The sequence below is a fragment of the Phascolarctos cinereus genome, unplaced genomic scaffold, assembly GCF_003287225.1.
Source record: "Phascolarctos cinereus isolate Bilbo 61053 unplaced genomic scaffold, phaCin_HiC Scaffold_3;HRSCAF=262, whole genome shotgun sequence".
Taxonomy (NCBI): Eukaryota; Metazoa; Chordata; class Mammalia; order Diprotodontia; family Phascolarctidae; genus Phascolarctos; species Phascolarctos cinereus.
Window position 1 is genome coordinate 185300120 of NW_027555736.1, and position 23885 is coordinate 185324004.

Sequence of the window (23885 nt, forward strand, 5' to 3'; positions counted from 1 at the left end):
ACTCTTCCTAATGCTTCCTCTCACCCTGCTATTACATTTTGGATAGTTTTTGTAACTTGTTAATAAAGTGGATCAGGGTGTTGTTGTTTTTGTTGTTATTTTTGTTGTTTCCATAGACTAATTCATCATAATAAAAATTCAGGAACTTAGTTCCTGAACATGAATTTGTCTATAATTTTGCATTTCTGAAGTGCTGTGGAATTGACCTTTTTGTTCTGTTTTTTCTTTCAGTTTGCTACAAATGTGCCATCTACACCAAAAGACTTAATGTTAAGTCAATATATTCACCGGCCCAAGATACAGATTTATAAAGAAGATTGCCAGGCTCTCCATCAAAAGATTGAAGAGTGAGAACACATTTGCTTTCTTGGGTGTAGTAAAAGAGATATTACAATTTTTTAAATCACCATCTCTTAATTAGTGGCATGGTACAAAATGACTTTTGAGTAGGTCCTCCACTTTTAGATTTGTATAAGAAAACATAACTTATAACATTGACATATCATTACCTTATACTTCATATTAGAGTTGAATGTGAGAGAACATCTGAAAGTAAAGATATTCTACCAGCCACTAAACAGTTATTAAGTGTCTACGAGGTAGCTGGGCAAACAAAGAGAGGCAAAACTAATCCCCACCTTCAAAGAATTCATAGTCTAATGAGGGAGACAACTTGCAAACAATTTTGTACAGACAAAATATTTATAGGATAAACTGGAGATAATCTCAAAAGGAAAGGCACTCATCAACCTTTTTATAGGTATTTGCTAAGTCTGAGGCACACAGAGACAAAAACAACACCACCCCTGTCCTACTGTGACTGGAATTCTGGTAGGGCAATGTGATAAATGCATAAATAATTAGAATATAAGATCTTCTTAATCCATGTATAGGACCAGATGTCAAATTCATACCTCTACCTTTTGGCCCTCGTTTCCATGCAAAAATAGTGTTCCTTTCAGAACAGTGAAGTACATCTCAGTCCTTCAACTGAAGACTTTATATGCACACATGCTATAGGCAAATTAGCAGTTGGACACATCTAAAACACTAAATATCCTCCAATAATTATTTTTAAAACCTAGAAATTTAAGTCACTTAATTTTTTTTTCATTCCTACCTGAATCTGAGTAGGTACTTATTGATTTGTCCAGGTATATTTCCATAATCTGCTTAAATTTGTTATTTTGCCTGTGACAGCATTAGGATTTGTCTAAAATGAATAGGTAAATCTTAATAGAGTATCATTTCTGGATTTTGTCCGTGGCATAAGCATGTACTGTACCCTGCTACATCTGACAAAAAAATTTATTTTTATTTATTGACAAATGACTGGATCTCTGTGATGATAGTTAACCTCACTGTTCTGTTTTTTAACAAGTGACAATGGGAGATGGAGGAAAGGGTCTTTCTTGGTTATGCATTTTGATTAGGATATTCACACCAGCTTTGGGAAAGTGTAGTTATGAAATGGCTAGATTCCAGAGATCTCAGAGTTACATTTCCAGGTTGGGATATGAAATCAATTATTTTTTAAAAGGAAGTTTTTAGATTTATTACATTACTGTCATTTTTCAAGTTCTAAGGAGTGTTTAAACCAAGGAAGGTCATTGTCCAGGAGTGGTTTTTATACTCATTGCGTGGAACAGATTTCAGAATTGGTTGATAGTATTGATTAAAGACAAAGGAAGAAGTTATTTCTTTTGCTTCCTAGCATATTTAGACGTCTGTGGTTTTAAAGAATGTGTACAGCTCATTTTGTGCTTTTCTGTCACCTTATTCTCATGAACTCTTTCAATGCTTTAGATTAAAGCTCCATGCCTTGAAACAGGATAAACTACTGGTAGATGTGAATAGGAGCCTGTGGGAAGTAATGAAGGGCTGCTCTGATGAAGAGGTACTTTTATTTTGAATGTTGAAAATGTCTAAACTGATTCCCAGTGTTTGTTATGAAATATGTAATTCACAGATATGTGACTGATAAATTTTTCTTTTTGAATTCGCCCTTAATTGAAACTTAGTTCAAAAAAATCTTCTAAAAAATTTTGTAAATGTGATGTGAAGTTTACTTGTAATCAAGTTTTCCCCCTTTTATATCTCATAGTAGACTTAGATAAGGAAAAGTTTAGGACACAGCTGCAGTTTGAATGATTGAATAATAAGCAAACCATTCAAAACTTGACTATTTTGTTAAATAGGGTATTCTTACTAGACAGTTTTATATTCAGTAGTTTGATGTGGATCTTAGCCTGAGAATGAAACTCAAAAGTCCTGAGTTCTGTGCTGAAACAAATAAATGAAATTATATTTACAAAAGAGAAGGGGCCATGAAAATTAGGCTTGGATGACTAAAGGAAATTTTGGGTTGTGTTACCTACCCACCATACAGCAGCTGAGCCTACACCATCCAAATGATTGTTTTGATGCAATGCCTTATTCTTCCCTACAGCTGAAGACATTTGGAGCCCATCTGAACAAAATGAAATCACGTTTTGCCAAGAAGACTAAAGTTTTTGCTCACCAAGGGAAAGTGGTTCTATATAGGAAACTGGTACAATCAGCAAAGGTAATTTTGGCATAGATAGAGCAATCAGAATTACTTTTTTATGGTAGTAATCATGAAATTGGCAAAAATGTTTGGAGAAGTGTGGAGAAAGTTATACTGGTAGGGAGTAGTCCCTAGGAAATCTGGCGCATGAATAAACCAGAATAGATATGCAAATCTGGCACATTATGGAAAATATCCTCATCCCTGTTCTGTGCTCCAAGGGAGCAAGATCCAGGCCTCTCAATGTGAGGGCCATCCTTTGGAACTGATTCTATTTTTTTTTTTTTTTTGCAAGGCAGTGGGGTTAAGTGACTTGACCAGGTCACACAGCTATTAAGTGTCAAGTGTCTGGTCTGAGACCAGATTTGAACTCAGGTCCTCCTGAATCCAGCACCAGGGCTCTGTCCACTGCGCCACCTAGCTGCCCCAGGAACTGATTCTTCAAAGGCAAGATCCTGGTTAATGTATGTCGGGATGCCATTGGTCACAGATCAGTCAGTCAACAAGCATTTACTGTACACCTGCTTTGTACCAGGCATTGTGATGGGCACTAAGGGTACAGATACAAAAAGTAAAATAATCCCTGTTTACAAGCTGCTTACATTCTAATAGATCATCTTTCTTACCTTACTTAGTTCTATTATTCTTTCCAAGTTTGGAACAAGAAGGATTCTCTTTTCATTCTAAGATGTGCTTTCACTTTAACTTGGGCTAATCTATTTGCATTTATTTTGTGCTTAGGTTGAACAGGAGAAGCTTCAGATAAGGATGGACAAGATGGATTCTGTACTCAAGGAGGTGGATACCTGTCTTGCTGCTCTGGACCTGGGTAAAAATTTTTGGACACATTTCCGAAGTAGGGAGTTAAGGCAGCTCATATCTTCTCTCCTCAGAAACTTTCTTTTCACGTCATAAATACTGGATTGAAACAAATTGAAGCCCTTCTATTCTGATGATTCATAACCTAGCCAGCAAGAACAATGCAGGCCATTAGATTGCTTTAGAAAACTGTGCATTCCTTTTTGTTTTTAGAAAATGAACTTGACTCAGCCTGATGATTAAGCCTTTTTAAGCACTGAGTAAATTACTAAATAACCAACACCCCATGACCTGCTGAAAAGAAAATAAGTACATAAAGCCACAATCTCAGAGCTCTGAGCTACCAGTTATTCACAGATATTTTTTGAGTAGCTACTTTGTGCAAGATGTTTACTACTGGGGACACAGAGACATGTAAAATAGAGGCCCTGAACTTCAGGAAATTATCTTATCCATACATTCCTAAGCCTTAACAGAGGATAAATCAGCAACTGGAAAACTCTCCCTCTTATAGTATTTCTGAGGCATTATTTTCCAAATTGTGACTAAGAATACTCATGGCATTTAGAACACCCTCCACTTAACCCCTTCCTCTCCAGATTTTTGAAGTCTCCTTCTCTGCTGTAGAGGATTTAGGAACGAAAAATAAGGGATGGGTTAAGAAATACTTTGATACTTCCAAAACCTGTGATGTTATTTATATAGGTGATCCCTCCAGTGGTGCAGACCACACCCTATCTTTACAGAAGAAATAATGGAGAAATAAAGAAATTGCTGCCTTCAAGGAGTAATAATCAAATCTTACCATGAAAACTATCCTCTTCTCCAACCCACCCCCACCCCAAAAGGAAAGAAAATAGCCCTATAACTTTAGGCAGATCACGTTTGCTCAAGTAGTCGACATGGTTGTAGGTCTCAGGAGTGAGGGCTGGAAAAACCTGTAGAGGTGTACTCTAACATTCTTATTTTATAGATGAGGAAATAGGTCCATAAAGATTAAGTTAAATAGCTATTAAATAGCTATCGAGATAGCATTTACACTTAGGTCTTCTCATTTCACATCTAGTGCTCTTTCCACAAAATCAGGCTAAGGGTTAAGAAATTTCATTCTACTATTAAGTATAAAGTATATGATGGGCAACATGGTGTAGTGGATAGAATTGGCCTTGGAGTCAGGAAGACCTAGGTTCAAGTTCTGCCTCTCATACTGGCTCTGTGACCCTGTGATTCTCTGTCACTTACCTTCTCAATAGACTTGACAAGTCTAGTACTATATGAGTTGTAAACAAAATGCTGGGGCAGCAGTGGATAGAGCACTGGCCCTGGATTCAGGAGGACCCTGAGTTCAAATGCAGCCTCAGATACATAGCACTTACTAACTGTGTGACCCTGGGCAAGTCACTTAACCCCATTGCCTAGCCAAAAAAAAAAAAAGAAGAAAAGAAAATGCTGATCTGCATTGGTAAGAAAGTTACGGGTTTTTTTTTCTCCCTGGGGGTTCCCTATACTAATGAAATCACAAGTCCAAATTTTTTTTAAAGTGATATACGAGTATGACATTTATCATTAGATATATAGGCATACCCAATCTAATATCCTTATTTCGTTTCTTGAAAACATTAACTTAGTAAAACATTAATATGGTATATAATTTCAGAGTAACAATGTCATTTAAACATTTAAACAGAAGACACATTTCTTATGTCCCAAAATTCTGACTATGAAGTTTAAAATAGGGGCAGCTAGGTGGCACAGTGGATAGAGCACCAGTCCTGGAGTCAGGAGGACCTGAGTTCAAATCTGGCCTCAGACATATAACACTTACTAGCTGTGTGACCCTGGGCAAGTCACTTAACCCCATTGCCTAGCCCAAAAAAAAAGTTCAAAATAGTAAAGAAAGAGACATTAGAAAAAATTCTTTAGGGCTTAAAAACTCTTCTCCGTACTCCCCACTCCACCTCAACTGAATCTCTCCTCATCATGTCAACCTCTTCCTCCTCCAGTGTCCCTTCTCCCTACCATTTTCCACCTCAACGCCCAAAGTGCTGAGCACCATTTTCTTTTTTTTTAAGCTTATTTAATCGTTTTTCCCAATTATATGTAAAAATAATTTAAATTTTTTTTAAAATTTTGAGTTCTCTCCCTCCTTTTCCTCCCCCTCCCCCCACTGAGAAGGCAAGCAATTTGACATAGTTATACATGTATAGTCATGCAAAACACATTTCCATGTAAGTTATTTTGTGAAAGAAAACATAGACAAAAAACTCCAAGAAAAATAAAGTGAAGAAAAAATGTCCTTGATCTGCGTTCAGGCTCTATCAGTTCTTTCTCTGGAGATAGACGGCACCTTTCATCATAAGTACTACAGAATTGTCTTTGATCATTGTATTGCTGAGAATAGCTAAGTTATTTGTAGTAGATCATCATACAGTATTGCTGTTACTGTATACAGTGTTCTCCTGCTTCTGCTCGTTTCATTTTGCAACCGTTCATCTAAGTCTTTCCAGGTTTTTCTAAGAGCATCCTGCTCATCACTTCTTTTTTGGGGGGGAAGGGGGAGGGTTTGAAGCAATTGGGGTTAAGTGACTTGCCCAGGGTCATACAGCTAGCAAGTATCAAGTATCTGAGGCTGGATTTAACTCAGGTCTTCCTGACTCTAGGGCCAGTGCTCTATCTACTGGGCCACCTAGCTGCCCCTTCATCATTTCTTAAAGTACAATAGTATTCCATCACAATCATATACAAAACTTGTTCAGCCATTCCCCAATTAATGGACGTCCCCTCATTTTCCAATTCTTTGCCTCCACCAAAAGAGCTGCTATAAATATTTTTATACATATAGGCCCTTTTACTTTTCGTTTTTTTATCTCTTTGGGATATAGACCTATAAGTGGTATTGCTTGGTCAAAGGGTATGCATGGTTTTATAGCCCTTTGGGCATAGTTCCAAATTGCTTTCCAGAATGCTTGAATCACTATGTAATTTCACCAAAAGTATATTACTGTTTTAATTTTCCCACATCCCCCCTAACATTTGTCATTTTCCTTTTCTGTTATATTAGCCAATCTGACAGGTGTGAGGTAGTAGTTCAGAGTTCTTTCAATTTGCATTTCTCTTATCAATAGTGATGTAGAGCATTTTTTCATATGACTATAAATAACTTTCATTACTTTGAAAACTGCCTGTTCATATCCTTTGACCATTTATCAATTGAGGAATAGCTCTTATTTCTATAAATTTGACATAGTTTTCTATATGTTTGAAAAATAAAGTCTTTATCAAAGAAACTCACTATGAAAATTTTTTTCACAATAATGACTACCAATTATGTATTTCCCTCTATCCTATTTTCTCCCTGTTTATCCTACTCTCTCTCCTTTTATCCTTTCCATTTGCAAAAGTGTTTTGTTTCTGAATTTTACCTCCCCAAAACTGCTCTCCCTTCTATCAGCTCCCCCTCCCTCCTTCTCTTATCCCCTTCCCTTCCTAATTTCCTGTATGGTAAGATAGATTTCTACACCTAACTGAATGTGTATATTATTCCCTCTTTGACCCAGTTCCAATTAGAATAAGGTTTATGTGCTCACCTTCAATTCCCCCATTTTCCCCCGGACTATAAAATCTCTTTCAGGCCTCTTTTAAAGTGTCAGATAACTTATCCCATTCTGCCTCTCCCTTTCCTCTTTTCCCAGTGCATTCTTCTTTCTCATCCCTTAATTTTATTTTTTTAGATAATCATACCATCGCATTCAACTCACACCTCTGCTTTCTGTCTATGCATACTATGTATACTCCTTCTGCCCTAATAGTGAGAAAGTTTTTAGGAGTTATAAATATTTTCCCATGTAGGAATATAAATGATTTAATCTTATCGAATCCCTCATGTTTTCCTGTTTACCTTTATATGCTTCTTTTGCATCTTGTATTTGAAAGTCAGGCTTGCTATTCAGCTCTGGTCTTCTCGTCAGGAATACTTGAAAGTCCTCTATTTCATTGAATGCCAATTTTTCCCCCTGAAGGATTATATTCAGTTTTGCTAGGTAGGTAATTCTTGGTCATAATCCTAGTTCTTTTGCTCTCCAGAATATCATATTCCAAGCCCTCCAATCCTTTAATGTAGAAGCTGCTAAATCTTGTGCTATCCTGATTGTGGTTCTACCATACTTGAATTGTTTCTTTTTGGCTTCTTGCAGTATTTTCTCCTTGATCTGGGAGGTCTGGAACTTCGCTATAATATTCCTGGGAGTTTTCATTTTGGGATCTCTTTTAGGAGGTGATGGGTGGATTCTTTCAGTTTTTATTTTACCCTGTGGTTCTAGAATATCAGGACAGTTTTCCTTGTTAATTTCTTGAAAGATGATATCTAGGTTCTTTTTTTGATCATGACTTTCAGGTAGTCCAGTAATTCTTAAAGTATCTCTCCTGGATCTATTTTCCAGGTCAGTTGTTTTTCCAATGAGATATGTCACGTTTTCTCCTATTTTTTCATTCTTTTGATTTTGATTGTTTCTCTATGTCTCAAAGTCATTGCCTTCCACTTGTTCCAATTCTGATTTTTAAGGAATTATTTTCTTCAGTGAACTTTTGTACCTCCTTTTCCATTTGGCCAATTCTGTTTTTCAAGGCATTCATTGAGTTTTTGTGTCTCTTTTGCCATTTGGCCTATTCTGTTTTTTAAGGTGTTATATTCTTTGGTATTTTTTTGTGCCTCCTTTACTCCTTTACAAGCTGTTGACTCTTTTTAAATTATTTTCTTGCATCACTTTCATTTCTCTTCCCAATTTTTCCTCTTCCTCTTACTTGATTTTTAAAATCCTTTTTGAGCTCTTCCATGGCCTGAGACCAATTCACATTTTTCTTTGAGGCTTTGGATGTAGGAATTTTGACTTTCTTGTCTTCTAATTGTGTTTTGGTTTAGTTTGGTTTGGTTTTTGTTTTTTGGTGAGGCAATGAGGGTTTAGTGACTTGTTCAAGGTCACACAGCTAGTAAGTGTCAAGTATCTGAGGCCGGATTTGAACTCAGGTCCTCCTGATTCCAAGGCTGGGGCTATATCCACTGCACCCCCTAGCTGCCCCTTCTAATTGTGTTTTGAGCTTCTTTGTCACCATAGTAACTTTCTATGGTCAGAATTTTTTTCTGTTGTTTAGTCATTTTCCAGCTTATTTCTTGACTTTTAACTCTTATCTTAAAAAGTGGGGCTCTGCTTCCCAAGTCGAGAGGGCACTGTCCCAATCTTCAGGTTTTTTATGCAGCTGTTTTTAGAGGTAATTATAGGGACCTATAAGGTTTTGGCTCTTCCAATGATCTAGGCAGAGGCACAAGCACTCTTTTTAATCCTGGTACGGTGACCAGAGTCCCTGCTGCCTTCAGCCGCAAGTTCTGCTATGCTAGTGCTCATCCTTACACTGGGACTAAGACCCAGGACTGTGAACCAGATCCAAGTATAAGCAATGCAACAGAGTTTGGCCCCTGGTGCGAATAAAGTGACCCCTGTAAATGTCCTGACCTATTGTCCCTTCCCCTTTTTGTCTGTAGGCTGAGAGGTCTGGAAACCACTACTGGTTTCACTGATTCAGTTGCCCCAAGGCCTATTCCTGGTTTGCTGGAGCCCAGTCTGCACTGGCATGGCCTACTTGGATTGCAGTCCTCTCTTACCCTGGTGCAACATAACTATCCTGCCAACCTTCTAAATTGTCTTGGGCTGTAAAATTGTTTCACTTCATCTTTTTGTGGGTTCTACTGCTTTAGAATTTGTTTAGAGTAATTATTTAAAGGCATTTGGAGGGGTTTGGTGGAGAGCTCACCTGAGTCCCTGCCTTTACTCCACCATCTTAGCTGTGCCGTGCACCATTTTCTACTTGGCCAGAGAGGCCACTCTCTACTGATGAAAGCATAGGACAGATTCACCAGGAACAGAGAAACAGCTACTCTGCTCTAGTGAAGTTGGTTACAGAGGAGTTTAGTTTTAATATATTAAATTTACTGCTTATTGATATTGTCCAGAACACCATTAGCAAAAAAAAAAAATGCTGGCTATGTCTTAGACACCTCAATAGGCCCTTGGGAAAATCTTATTTTACTGCTTATTATACAGCTTAAAATAACATAATATTTCTAATATTATTCTTCATTAGCATCATTATCCTGTCTTGATTCTAGAGGAAAGATAGTTCTTATGTGCTTTGTGTGTAACAGAGACACCATTCTTCTGCTAGTTCTGTCTTAAGACATTGATTCTCAATACCTGTGGTTGTTATGTAAATGCTTATCTTACATTAAATGTTAGAGTAAATGCTTATTGATGGAGTTATTGTAATGCATGTTTTCTCCTTTAGAAATTAAGAATCTGGACAGGAATGAAGAAGATATCCCTATGGCAGAGTGGGATTCTGAAATGTTAGCTACAGAGAAAGGTAACCATGCCAATTAATAGGACAATATTTTAACTGAGAAAAGTTTTCTCAGTGCAAATTTTATATAATAATAATCACTTTATGATTAAAGTGACTCATTTTCTGTAGCACGTTACAGCTTAAAAAAGACTTTTATTACAGTACTTTTCTAAGATAAGTAGATGTAGATTAGTGTACACCCTAGTTGAACATAGGTAGTCACCTGGGATTTTCAATAAAATGATTTTCTTGTGTGTATGTGGTAGAAAATCTCTGGACAATTCTCTATTTCCTAAGAGGTGTTAATAGAAAATGTGTTCATTAGGAATATAATATTCTGTCTCTCTCTCTCTCTGTCAGAATTAGAACAGTTACAAGCTGAAGAAGAGGAACTCAAGAGGTAAGCCTTCAATTTTTGTGTTTGCCAGTATAGTGCCAAACTCCATCAAACAAATGGCACCCAGCCTCCAGAAACTGGTTTAGTTCCAGACCAATTTGGGTCTTATTAACTCTTCCTGGTTCAGAGCTTCTGTTTTATTCTAAAATCATTCCAGAGGATCACTTCATTCACTTGATGACAGTTTTTGAAACTGGCCTTATATAGAGTATTATTCTGGACCTGTCCTAAAACAGACCAAAACCTCTCTGTCAAAACAATCTTTAAAGATTCAAGGGTAGCAACAAAGACATTCACCAGACTTTTTAACTTCATGAGGAGGAGAATTGTGAAGATTAAGTATTTTTCTTCTTGTCCCATAGCCCACATCTATTGATAGATTCTGGAGTTATGGTAAAGGATTTATCTTTCCCTGAATATCTGATTTTTTTCTGCAGGAATATATCAGAACTAGAGATACAGAGGCAGCAGGCACTTGCCCAAATAAACAGTCTACAAAGAGAAGCAAATAGAACTAAGGAATGCCTGGAAAAATTCAAGTATGGAAAAACATCTCATTATTTCAATTAAATTCAACAAGCACTTATTAAGTGTTTCTCTTGCTTCACTGCCCCTTCTTCCACATTCTCTCTTCTGTTTTCTGGAACCATGAGCCATGATCAAATCAACTCTGCACTTATTTCCAGATGGGATGTGTGAGACTATTTCCCCTGGCCCCATTCACCTTCCCTATAACTTTCCAGATGGAAGTGCCCCTTCCCTGGCCACCACTTCTCTGTGAATTCCTTTAAGGCAGGGACTTTCTTTGCATTTATAGTGGTATCCCTGCTGTGGAATAGATAGTAAGCACTTGATAAAGGCTTTTCATTCATCCATTCATGGCATTGTGGTAGGTACTAAGGATACACAGACAAAAAATTATATAGTCCCTTCCTTTGAGGAACTTGCATTCCATAGTGGGGATGCATGTAAATACCTAATTAAATACCTAATTAAATCCAAGATAATTTGAGTGGGAGCAAGCACTTAACAACAGAAGGATATGTGGAGCCACCTTAACTGAACCTTATGGAAAGATAAAGATTGTGAGAGGCAGTGGGAGGAATGTTCTGAGCAGAGGCATAGGGTGTGGAGACCTCACTGCTGAATTTGGAGAACCTTGTCTGGTTTGCCTGGAATATAGAATGCATCAGAGTCATGGCAAATAAGCCTGGAAAGGTGGCGGGGATGCCGACTAGGGGAGCTTTACATGCCGGGATGAGGAAATTTGTATTTAATTCTAGAAATAATAGGGAGCTTTAGAAAAACATGGAAAGACTTGCAAAGAGTGAAATGAGCAGAACCAAGAGAACATTGTATATACAATAACAGCAATATTATTTGAAGAATAAATATAAACAATTAAGTTATTATGAGTATTATAAATACTCAAATCAATTACAAAGGACCTATGAAGGAAGATTCTATCCATATCCAGAGAACTGATAAATAGAAATATTTATAGTATGACTTTACATATGCACACACACATATGTGTCTTAATGGTGGCCTTCTCTAGTGCAGGATCTGAGGGAAGGAAAAAAAAATGAAGTACACAGCAGGAAACAAAAGAAAACTCAGAAAGAAGCACAGAAAAACGGGGTAGCTTTGAAAACAATGTGTAGTATGTGTTATGACGTTTTGGCTTTGTTTTTTAAAGTAAATTGTGGAATGGAGATTCATGGTTTCATACTGAATCCTCCTTTCATGTTGTGCTATGTACATAGAAATGTTGTGGGGTTTTGTTTTGTTTTTTGTCTTTTTGTATTGGAGTTCAAAATGAATTTTAAAATTTTTGAAAGAAAGAATAGGGAGCCACTGGGAACTTTTGCTCTTTTTTCTTTCAACAGCCTAAGGCTGTAGCATCACAGTACTTGATTTTAAATATCTGGTGTCACTTGCCCAGAGGAAAGAGTACACCTGATACTTTTTTTGTGGGATTAGATGTGATTAGGTTATTCTCATCTCAAAGAAAAGAGAGGCAGCATAACAGTAAATAGCCACCTCAGAATCATAGGTCTCCTATGCTTACCGCCCACCTCTGAACCTGGGAACCTGGGCAAATCACTTACCTTCTCTCTCAGTGCTCCCAGGAAGCCCTTTCTTAGGCTATAAGTCACAGAGCATGTGCTGAACTGCATTGCTAGAGGAAGTTTCCTCACTGGGAGTTCCCTCTACCAATGAAATTTCAGGTTCATTTAAAGAAAAATTATTTCTGAAACTGTTGGTTTGACTTTTTTTCTTTCTCTTTTTTTGTAAACTCTAGCTGCTCAGAGTGGGAGATTATTGAATGGAGTGATAGCCAGGCTATATTCACTTTCCTTTATGACTCAATAGAGCTCACCATCACCTTTGGAGAGCCTGTGGGTAAGTAGCAAAAGCAATCTTATTTTATTTTACAACCATTTATGTGTGAGGAGGAATACATCATAAAACCCCATGATTGAATTCATTCAGGATTCAAATCTTAATTTTAAATATGGAAAGGAATAAAAAGCAATATGGTAGCAACATGTGCTGATGCTGCAGGCTCACATAAAATAAAACATTTGTTGATTGAAAATGTCATTCTAGAGCTTTCACAGGTGTTTACCTGTTGATTACAGAGTAGAAACTAATGCATGGGTGGACAAAAAAATTGTTTGATTCTATCATCTTTTTTTAAAGCTTTTTCTATTGCTATGAACTTGATAAACATCAATAAATTTGAATATTTTCTTGTAAAAAGAACAGAAAAGGAAGCAGCTAGGTGGTGCAATGGATAGAGCACTGGCCCTGAATTCAGGAGGACCTGAGTTCAAATCCGGCCTCAGACACATAACACTCATTAGCTGTGTGACCCTGGGCACAAATGCCGTCACCAAAAAAAAAAAAAAGTATGTATCCTTCTGCACCTTTAGCCCCTCCTCATGCTGCTGAGGTAAAAAAAACTTTTATCATCACCAGTTTTCTGTAGTTATATTTGGTCATTGCAGCTCTTAAGTCTTTCAGTTTTTTCCTTTACAACGTTGTAGTCATTGTATAAATTGTTCTCCTGGTTCCATTTATTTCACTCTGTTTCAATATAAGACCTTCAAGGTTTTTTCTAGAGCCAACCCTTAGACCTTCTTATAGTTCATAATATACCATTAAATTAATACATCACAATTTGTTCAGTCACTTTGGTGGGCATCACTTTGTTTCCATTTCTTTGCTAAGACAAAAAGTGCTATTATAAATTTTTTGTGCATTTGGTTCCTTTCTTTCTTTCATCTCTTTGGTCTGTGTGTTCAGTAATTATATACTGAATCCAAGCATATGCATAATTTAGTGACTTTTTCTGTATAGTTTCCAATTGCTTTCCAAAATGACTGAATCACTTCACAGTTCTACCACCAGGGCAGGGGATTTAGAGAGCAGAAAAATTCCGATTCTATCATCTTTTAATATTTTCAGAAAAAATTAACTAGGCGATTTTAAGTCTCACCTAAGGAAACCAGGTTGGTGTTAAGGAATAATTTTCCCATCTTGTGGCTTGGTCCTGACATTGCATCACTGGTTCAACCAGGATGAAAAACCAGGATGTTATTCAGATGTGAAATGTTTTGTAAAAGAATTTTACAAAATTTTAGTGAAATTCTCTATCTCAATTCCTTCATTTTACAGATGAGGAGACTAAGGCTCAGAGAAGTTACATGACTTGCCCAAGACATACCACTTGTATTTGTGCTTTGTTCATTGTAGTGTGCTGAGATTTCTTGAGAACATTGATTCACCTTGCATGTATTTTGAGACTTTTAAGAGGCAGTGTGTATAGAATTCTGAACATAGAGGCAGGAATTTCTGTTAGAATCCTTCTCTGGCACTCACAGTGTCTGTGCGCAGAACCTCAATTTCCTCTTCTGCAAAATTGAAAAATATCCAAGTCACAGGGTTATTAGGCTATTAGGCTTAAACGAGACAATGTGTGTGTGTGTGTGTGTGTGTATTATAAATTACTTTGCAAAGCAAAAAATTCTATAAAATGTCAGTCATTCATAATCTCATAATAATCTAGTAGAAGATTTTGGCTTATATAATGTCTTAAGAAGCATTATCTGTTGATAATGATGTAGATGATGAAAGATTTGCAGACCTTTTGGAGCATTATATGCACTTGTCAACCACCTTAGCAGAATTTTCTTAAATAGTGAAGCATTTCCGGTCTTTACTTCCCACCAGCAAACTTAACATACATTAGATGTAGATGACAGATACTTATAGTCCACTGTGTAAAAGTAATTAATAATGTTTTGAATGGTGCTGACAAGTTAACAGAAAGCTAAAATTAAGATGATTTTCTAGAGGGCACAAAAAACACTTCAGAGAAAACCTCTGCCATTGCTGAATAATTTTGCAAGAAGGCAGCTATCTTACATTCTCAGGAGGTAATGAATATCTTTTGCTATACCTAAAAGTAAACTGGCACTTTTTATTGATAACAAAGAATTGAAAATTAAATAGATGCCAATGGGTAGGGGGATAGCTAAACAAAGTATGGTACATGAATATAATAGAATAATATTGTACCATAAGAAATAATGAGTATAAAGAATTCAGAGAATCTTGGAAAATTTTGTATGAACTGATGCAGAGTGAAGTAAGCAGAACCAGAAACAGTGACTGCAACCATGTAATAATAATAAATTGAATAATAATAATAATAAATTGAAACATAACAAAATAGCAAATTGAAACAGCATGCTATTTGATTAAAATACCAAGCTTGGTCCCAGAGAAAAGCTGAAAAATTGCACCCACCTTCCTTCATTGCACAGGTGAAGAAATATAAGTGTAGAATATTGTATATGCTGTTAGTCATGGTCAACATTTTGGGTGTTTTTCTTCTGAATTACTTTTTTTCTCATTCTTTTTTCAATAAGATACCTAGCTGGATAGGAAAAGGGATATATGCAGGAATGCATGTGATGTAAAAATAAAAGGTGTTCCCCAAAAAGACACTGATTAAAAAATAAGAATAAGATAGTATATGGATCTTTATCAATAAGGTAAGAGCCATTAACACTTATGTAGTCAGCACCCGTTTGCCTCTGTGTTCCTATACCATTTACAGTTAAATCTTTATTATGTCTCAGTAATTAAATATTAATAATAATGCCCTTGAACAATTAAGAAAAGGTTAGATTATTTTCAATATATTCTAAGAAGCATATGGCATATGTTAGATTTCCCTCAATGTTTTTTTTTTATCTCATCAGTAAACATACTCAACCAAAAATCTGGAGAAAAAGTAAAAGTTGAAATCATATTGTTTAATCTGGTAGTTGTTTTGGTAAGGACTAAACCTGTGATTTCGCTGATATAGGGAACCCGCAGGTCCATCAAAGTTTTAAAAGCTTTGGCACTAATCAAACTTCTCTATGTAAAGCTACTTATTTTATAGAGTTGAGATTATGTTGCACAAGTGATTTAAAGGTAGTAAAAGAGTTAGGAATTGACATTTTCTTCTGACTTTTCCTAGATGGTCTTCCTTTCCTGAGCAAAACTTGCAGAAAGATTATTGATGTAAACTTTGAAACTCTGCTGCATGGTATGACTTTAAAGATTTGTTTCTAAAGTTAGAAACTTTCAAGTATACATTACTCCTTGAGGTCTGTGCCTCAAGGGCTGTTGCAAAGTTAATACAATTTGAAATTTCTGTGTTTGAATCACTGTATAGAGATCATCATTGTGGGTCTTAGAACTTTAAATAAAATAACTTTCTTATGGTTAGTCCCAAGGAATGATTGGTATTGAGATTTTTACCGTTAAATCTTACATAAGTATGTCCTACATTATCCACATCAAGTGTTTCTTTCACATGACTAAAAATAAGAATGAAGGGGCACTCATTTTCACAGAGCTTTTTGAGATTGCTATCTAGTCATCTATAAAGAACAAATTTATATGAAACGTGAAAAATAACTCTATTTATTTTTTCAGAAAATAAAGCTCCCCCATCATCACTGTTAGTGCACAGACTCATTTTTCAGTTCATTGAGGATCAGGGATCATGGAAGAATAAATGCATAACACAGCATCATGTGCCTAAGGTAAAGTCTAATTGCAAAATCCCAGGAAAAATAAGTAGTGTCATCTGCCCCTAAAGGCTGACCTGAAACTGGATACAGAATTGGAACTTCTGAAATAGTAGTCCATCTTGTTCAGGGACTTTGAACTCCATGGAGAAAAGTCACTAAGGGCAAAAAATTATTTACAGTCTCATTTATTTTCCTGTTTCTCCAGATGCTACAAGAGATTTCATTGGTAGTAAGTCACTGCAGACTTCTGGGAGAAGAGATTGAATTTCTAAATAGATGGGGACCAAACTACAATCTCATGAACATAGATGTGAATAATACTGAGTAAGTAGTTATTAAAGAAACCTACTATAGTTGTTATTATTATTGATTTTAATGTTGATTGTGCATCCAAAGTATGCTTATACATTTAGCTCTTATAAGGCAATGCCACTGGGCATACTGTTGTGAGTAATACTGCATAAGCCTAAAATAATTAAATTACTATGCTTTAAGAAGCCTCCTGATTCTCTACCATTTTATCACCACCCCAGGGCACTACCTCTATTTCCTTTGGTACTATTTTGAATCACAAATGCAGTTGTTTAATTTGCCAGTCACAGCCCCAGGGAACCCTAGTCAATCAGCAAACATTTATTTGGTGCCTACTATGTTCCAGTCACAGGGCTAGGCTATGCGAGTACAAAGAAAAGAAATAGTCCCTGTTGTAAAGGAGCTTATATATCAGGGGAAATAATGTGTAGGTATATACAAGATAGATATAAGGCCAACTGGCATTTGAACTGACTCTTGAAGGAAACTAGAGATTCTATTCAGTAAATATTCAGTGCCTACTCTGTGCCGATTCCAAAGGGAAGAGTAGGTTTTGGGGAAAAGATAATGAGTTCTGTTTGAATAGATTGAGTTTGGGATGCCTATGGGACATCCCATTTTAAATAGTCAGTAGGCAATTGATTGAAGCAGGACTGACACTCAGGAGAGACTAGAGCTATGTAGAGAGATTTTGGCATCATCTTTATAAAGATGACGAGGCTGTGGAAGAAGATGAGGTCAACAAGCAAGAGAGTGTAGAGATCCATTTTGACTAGGGTACCACAGCTGCTATGAACAAGTAAAATCAACAAGCATTTATTATGTGCTTACTATGTTTAAGTGTTAGGAATACAAAGAAGGCAAAAACAGTCCCATCGCTTGGGGAGCTCACATCCTAATTCGGGGAGACAACATGTAAACAACTCTATACATAGAAGCTGTACACAAGTATACTGGCGATGATTACAGAGGGAAAGCTGTAGCATTCAGGGGAACCAGTAGGGCCCCTTGAAGAAGGTGGGATTTGAGCTGAAACTTGAAGGAAGCCAGGAGGTGAAGATGGGCAGAACATTCTAGGCAGAGGGGATCACTAGTGGACATTTAAAGAATTGGGAAGTGGAGTGTCATGTGGGAGGAACAGCAAGGAGGCCAGTGTCACTGGGAGCATGGAATATGCTTGCACTATTTCTCTGTCCATCACAGTACACTTAGCTCTCAGGTTGTATGTATACTGCATCACAGTAAACAAAAAATGAAGAAAGTGACGTAAATCTTTTTTCACCTTAGTTTTATGTTTCTATTTCGTTTGTAGCTAACTTAACAGTGACTAAGTAATTTCTTGAAAGCAGTCTTCTCTGAGAATACCATCTCCTTCCAAACTAGATGAAGTCATTCCGTTGGAGTGACTTTAGAGCATGTTTTGCTGTTGTTAAAAGAATAGTCACAATAGTAACCCTGTTGCAGATGTTCTGCCTTCTGTTCTTTCAAGTTCCTTCAGAGAACAAAACATTGTACAACTACCAGTTCATTTTACTAATGAAATGGAGATAAGCATAGCCAAGTGCTTCACTGTATCTTTGTACTATATGTCTCAACAGGCAGTTTTTGACATCTTTAGCATGAGGCACTACTGTTTCTATCCACTATTTTCTTTCTCTTCCCCTTTATTCTCTCTTTCCTCCTTTTCTTTTCCATTTTTCCATGCCCTATTTCTTCTCCCTTTCCTCTTCTCTCATGTTGTTTTTTAGGCCTGTTAAATGCCACTGGCAAATATTGCTTAATCCTAACTATGGCACTCTGGGTAAGACCTCTAACTAGGGCTTAGGCCGGGAGAAGGAATGAATGGAGCCCTGGACCTGAGTGGTAGTTCCAGGAGCATAGTCATCGTTCTACAGTGGTATGACCGGAAGCCAACATTAACCTAATTTAGTTTAGCCAGCATTCATTAAGTATCTACTCTTTGCAAGATACTGGGGATGCAGACACCAAAAAAAGATAGTCTCTGCCTTTGAGAAAGTTACCTCTTTTGGGAGGATACATTATATACACAGATAAGTAAATAGAAATCTGTACAAAGTTGTACAAAATCATTTCAAGAGGGAGAGAACACTTAACAGCTGGGGGGATCAGGGAAGGCTGGATACAGGAGTTGTGCTTTAAAAGAAGCTGGGATTTTAAAAGGGAATATGTTCTAGGCAATGAGGGAATCATGTAAAAGCATGGAAATGGGAGATGTCGTTTTGTGTACATAAGCAGCTAGGAAGCCAGTCTGACTGGAGCAGAATATGCATGAATGATGAATAATATGAAATTATAATGGACAGGTGGGTGGGAGCCATATTGTGGAGGGCTTTGTATGCCAGACTGAGGATTTTGTATTTTGCCTTAGAGGCAATAGGGAACCACTGAAGATTTCTGGGTAGGAGGGTAGCATGACCAGATCTGTGTTTTCGGGAGATCTATTTGGTGGCTGTGTGGATTGAAGAGGGGAATCATTTCTGGGTCTTGGTTCTCACATTGTCATACCAGGCTATCTTACCAGAATGATATAAGGACAAATATTACACAATAAAACATGAATATAAAAAGCTAATCAGGGGAAAAGGCAATATAAAAATCTAAGGCACTACTATAAAAATATTACAAAATTAGTGACTGATTTTGTCTTTTGTTGGATTCACAGAATCTCTGAGTTAGGAGAGAAATCAGAGGTATCTTATTTCAAACCTTACTTGAGCAGGAATTCCTTTTGTAACAGCCTCTCCTAGAAAGCCTCCAGGGATGAAGAGCTCACCATTTCCTTCACTTGTGAAGAGTTCTAATTAACTGCTAGTAACTGTAATTTCCTTTTTTTTTTTAAGCAAAATTCTGCCTCTCATGCTTTCACTATTACTAGTTCTACCTTTTAAATATAAGCAAAACACTTACAAATCTATTTTCTACAGGACAACCTTTCAGTTACTTGACAGTGATAATGTCCCCACTAAATCTTGTCCTCTTCTAATTTCACTTTTCCTCGTTCAGTCGAGATTAGGGCCTTCTATGGAAACAATTTCTGAAAACTCCTTATTGAGAGCAAAGATTACTACTGAAAATTTATAATAATTGTAAAAAATAAAGAAATATTCATGATTTCTCAGATCTTTAAGATTAGACCAGAATAGCTAATGTGATGGGATCTGTGTGGGTCTTGTCTTTTACAGAGTGAAGCTCTTATTCTCCAGCTCTGCTGCTTTTGCAAAGTTTGAATTGACACTGACTCTTTCAGCCCATTATCCATCTGTCCCATTATCTTTCACCATTCAGAACCTCATTGGGAACACTGAGTGAGTAAAACAAAAGGGGGAAATATGATAGGGCTCTGCTGCTAAATTCCCAGTATTTCACTTGGAAAACCCTGAAATTGATCCACTGAGGCAATGTGGAAGTGAACTGGGAGCTTATCTTGGCACATTGCCTCACGGCAAATGGCTTCTTTGCCCACCTCTAATTTCATTTTGAGGTGTTGCATCTTTTAAGACCTGTTATTATCTACACTGTGGTTACATGTGATGATGCCTCCAATGACTCATTTTTTAGGTAGGAGCTGCTGGGCTCTTTTTGACTCCAGGGCTTAGATTTCATATTTTATATATTTTTGCCTGCTAGATGAAGGTATAGTTTTATATTTCCCAACCACTCCAAATTCTCTCTTGCATCCCTTTCACTCTTTTTGAACACCCCATTCTAGTGTCCTCCATGAAGCTGAGCTAGACTGGTAGAGTCTGAACTTTTTCTCACTGTAATATCTCGGGTGGGGAGCCTGGTGTGTATTTGGAAGAATTCTACACATCCGTGAGGTCAGATTCCCATAAAATCTAGAGCCAACACTCTCAGCTCTAGAAACTGAACTGTTGGCACATGCTGCAGAATCTGAGAAGCATGTACTTATTGTATTAGCCCAGCCTCTCAGCTATCTGATGAAGAGCCAGCTCGGACTCTGATATGAAGTGAATCTTATCCATTCTTTAAGCTTAGCCCTAATGAATTAAGAGGTGACAGACCCCAAAATATATCCCTGCCAGAAAGTGCCAATAATTCTTCTAGTGGTTAGACACTTCATTTTTACCCAACTGACTTCCCATTTATGACTTCTAATGCTCCCTTAAAAATGAATCCCTTGAATTGAGAATGTGAGTTTCCAGAAAAAATGATTTCTCTTTTTGTATTTCCCAGCCAAGATAAAATTGCTGCCATTTTGTCTAATGTGCCACTGGATAACAATTACCTGAAGACAGCAGTCAAGTGCATTTACCAAGATCTCCTCCAAGGCCCTCATCTTCATCACTAGAACCACCACTAGAACAACTGTAATGATGAAATTTTTTCCTACCACTTGCTGTTCAACTTTCGCTCTCTTTGGTGTATTGGAAGCAAACTTGACAGAGATCTTGCTAGTCATATTATTTTTATATTTAAACTACTATAGTCAGGGGTCATATGTTCACCTCTTTATTAGCCTCTCTTTCTTAGATTCACTACCAAGAGAATGGTGTACTGCTTTATTCTAAGGCAATTGGATACCTAGGAAAAAATGTCATTAAACTGTGGTGGAATTTCTGAGCTAAGATGAGCAACCTATTGGACATGAGAAGGAAAATCATCACAGAATATTGTCTTCTGCCGTCTCCATATATTCTAGCTTCTGCCTGACATCTTGTTTCTAGTATGGAAAAATTGCATTTCCCAACATAGAGACAGTGCTAAAAACTATCAAACTCATTTTTTTCCATTTCAGGAATATTACTTCCAAAAGGGAGAACAATGAACCCACAATTATTAAAATGGGTCAATCTTTTCCACAGGACTGGCTTCCTCTAATTGTTGTTGTATAGTATCTGCTAGTAGTATCAATTTTCTTGACTATTTAAAGTGTATTCTAGTGAAAGTTATTTTTCATTTAGGATTGTGTAAATATTAATTTGTGGTTCTTAAATGATATAGTAATACATAGGTTGGTTCCCTTCTTTTGGCTTAGGCTGTTGGCCTTTTTCCATTTTTCTGGAGATTGCTTCATGACAAGATTACCATCTTTTTGTGAAATCACTTTTGCTCTTCATTTGACTACATATCACATTCATAACCTCTTCTCAATTCTGGGACAGGTGGTAATAGCAAAAGTCTGAGCTCCATGCCAAAAATCTAATCTTCCATTATAAAATGAATAGTATTGGATTATGAAGTGTACAAATTTAGGCTCAAAACTGAATAACTCCTTTTCTATACATGCCTTCAGAAATACTGATTGTGGTCTTTTAAATGATTTCTTTTCATTGTTAAGAAGAAACTAATTAACATTACATTTTGTTTTTACTATCCTCCTTTAGAATTGAGGTTTTGCTTTTAAGGCCAGGTTAAAGTCTTATATATTCCACACGTAATATTCTTTTGATTACTTTTTTGTCATAAAACAAAGGTTAATTTAAAAGGCCAAGTGGTTTTTCTCTCTGCAGAAATCAGAATTCATCTTTTAAAATTTTATACAAAGACACAAAGCTCATTTGCTATAAATATCACCATTCAAGTTCAGTTTCTCTATGGGTTCCTTAGAAAACTACTCTAACATCATTCACAGTATCATCTTGCTATATGTTATCCCCACCTGTTCCATGAGTCTCAAATATTGTTATTGGGGGAAGGGAGGTTTAATTTCTGTAGCCCCAAATAGTAGGGTTCTGTCTTTTGTATGATAGTAATTACTTATGAACAGTTTCAAAGGAAGAATAAGTTGTTTATAGTAATAGCCTCAGCTTTCCTAAGCTCATTTTTTTTGGTTTCGGTATATTTATAAAACTTAACAACTTTTATGCACTTGTATTTGTTGAAAGCTTTGGCTGTTTGTTTTTATGTAATTATTTGGTATGTTTTCCTTCAATGATTGGAGTAATTTTGTACCATTAAAAGATTGGTTTAAAGTATTCAGTAGTAAATAAATAATTTCTCTACATAATGAATTTCTGAGGAGTCCTTTGGAGGTAAGTTAAAGAAAGCAAAAGGTCACGTAGAAACACTTAGCTAGGGGCTAAGCCAAAATTATAGCTAGCAGGAGTCACGTGGAAATAAAAGCTGTTTCAAGACACTAAGAGAAAATTATTTCTGTAATTCAAGGAACATGTCATTTTTCTGAGCTGAGATTAGGATTTGAAAAGGAAAGTCTCAGGAGCTAACTCATTCCCTCTGTTTTGAACAAAAGCTATATGCTCCAATTTAGACAGATTCTTTTTGCTAATTTATTGCCAATCCTATTTATTCCTTAAAATTCACAGGTAAATAGATGTTTACAATCCTGTGCTAGGTATCATAAGGCAAACAAGAATATAGAAGACTAAGGTCATTCCTCTGAATGAGTTTATACTATAGTTGAGGAAACAATGTGTGCACATTTAATTCACACATTTAGTGGGTGCCTGCTGGGTGAGGGGACATGAAACAAATTTAAGATATTACATGATTAAGTACTAATTTGTGTAGTAAAGACAATAAATACAATAGGAATTTAAAGATGGAAGATATTAATATACACTGAAGAAACGAGAATGCGTTTTATTTAAACAGGAGATAGAAATTGGTCAGGGAAGACATTTTGAAAGGAGAGAATGGATAGTTTGAATAAAGGCATGTAGATGAGAATAATAAACATTCTAAGATCATTTTAATGATGATAAAGATTAAACAACTATTAGCACAAAGTAATTCCAATAATACAAAATAGACCTTAAATTACCTGATTGATGGGTTGGTTGGTTTGTCTGTAGTAACCAGCATTCCCATTTAATTTGAATTGGAGTTAAAAGTGCTTTAGTTGGTGGCAAGATGCCACAAGTGCCTAGACAGGTGGGGGACCTGCAGCCTGCACTGACCCATTCTTCCTCTATAAATATCTTTTATTTTTTGGATTTAGCCCCTAATTTGTTTTTCTTACAAATAAAATTAGACCCTGCAAATGAATTCAGCTTTAAATGTACAATCACAGAATTTCAGAGTTGGAAAAGACTTTATACCAGGTCTGTCCCAGACAGACTGGACAAGCAAGACCTAGAAATAAATACAGTAGCCCTGTGAGAAACCTAAGATCACAAGCTACTGGAAAAAGGAATCCCTTTTCAGTGGGAACTGCTGGCAAAAGGGAGAAACAGACTAAAAATAGGCCAACATTGTATGCCACATACTACCTAAATATCATTAGGTCATGTCATTAAAAAATTAAGAGAACTATATCTAGGGGTAAAATTAATAAATTAAGATATAAAGATAAAGAAAAAACTTTTAAGTGCTTAAA

General features: G+C 36.5%; 1 protein-coding gene and 1 long non-coding RNA gene across 2 annotated transcripts in view; one reads left to right on the forward strand and one right to left on the reverse strand.

Annotated features, from left to right (window-relative positions):
• Nucleotides 1-22524, forward strand: part of KNL1 (kinetochore scaffold 1) — a 108363-nt gene extending 85839 nt beyond the window's left edge. The window contains 13 exon segments of the mRNA XM_021009346.2: nucleotides 232-347; nucleotides 1807-1897; nucleotides 2450-2566; nucleotides 3290-3377; nucleotides 9704-9781; nucleotides 10121-10160; nucleotides 10595-10696; nucleotides 12463-12563; nucleotides 15697-15765; nucleotides 16158-16267; nucleotides 16461-16579; nucleotides 19771-19893; nucleotides 20783-22524. Coding sequence (XP_020865005.1) covers nucleotides 232-347; nucleotides 1807-1897; nucleotides 2450-2566; nucleotides 3290-3377; nucleotides 9704-9781; nucleotides 10121-10160; nucleotides 10595-10696; nucleotides 12463-12563; nucleotides 15697-15765; nucleotides 16158-16267; nucleotides 16461-16579; nucleotides 19771-19893; nucleotides 20783-20897 — 1269 coding nt within the window. The 3' untranslated portion in view covers nucleotides 20898-22524.
• Nucleotides 1-23885, reverse strand: part of LOC144456332 (uncharacterized) — a 28524-nt gene that overhangs the window by 2745 nt on the left and 1894 nt on the right. The window contains exon 2 of the long non-coding RNA XR_013485406.1: nucleotides 14976-15105. This is a non-coding gene — a long non-coding RNA (uncharacterized LOC144456332). The remainder of the gene's footprint in view (nucleotides 1-14975; nucleotides 15106-23885) is intronic.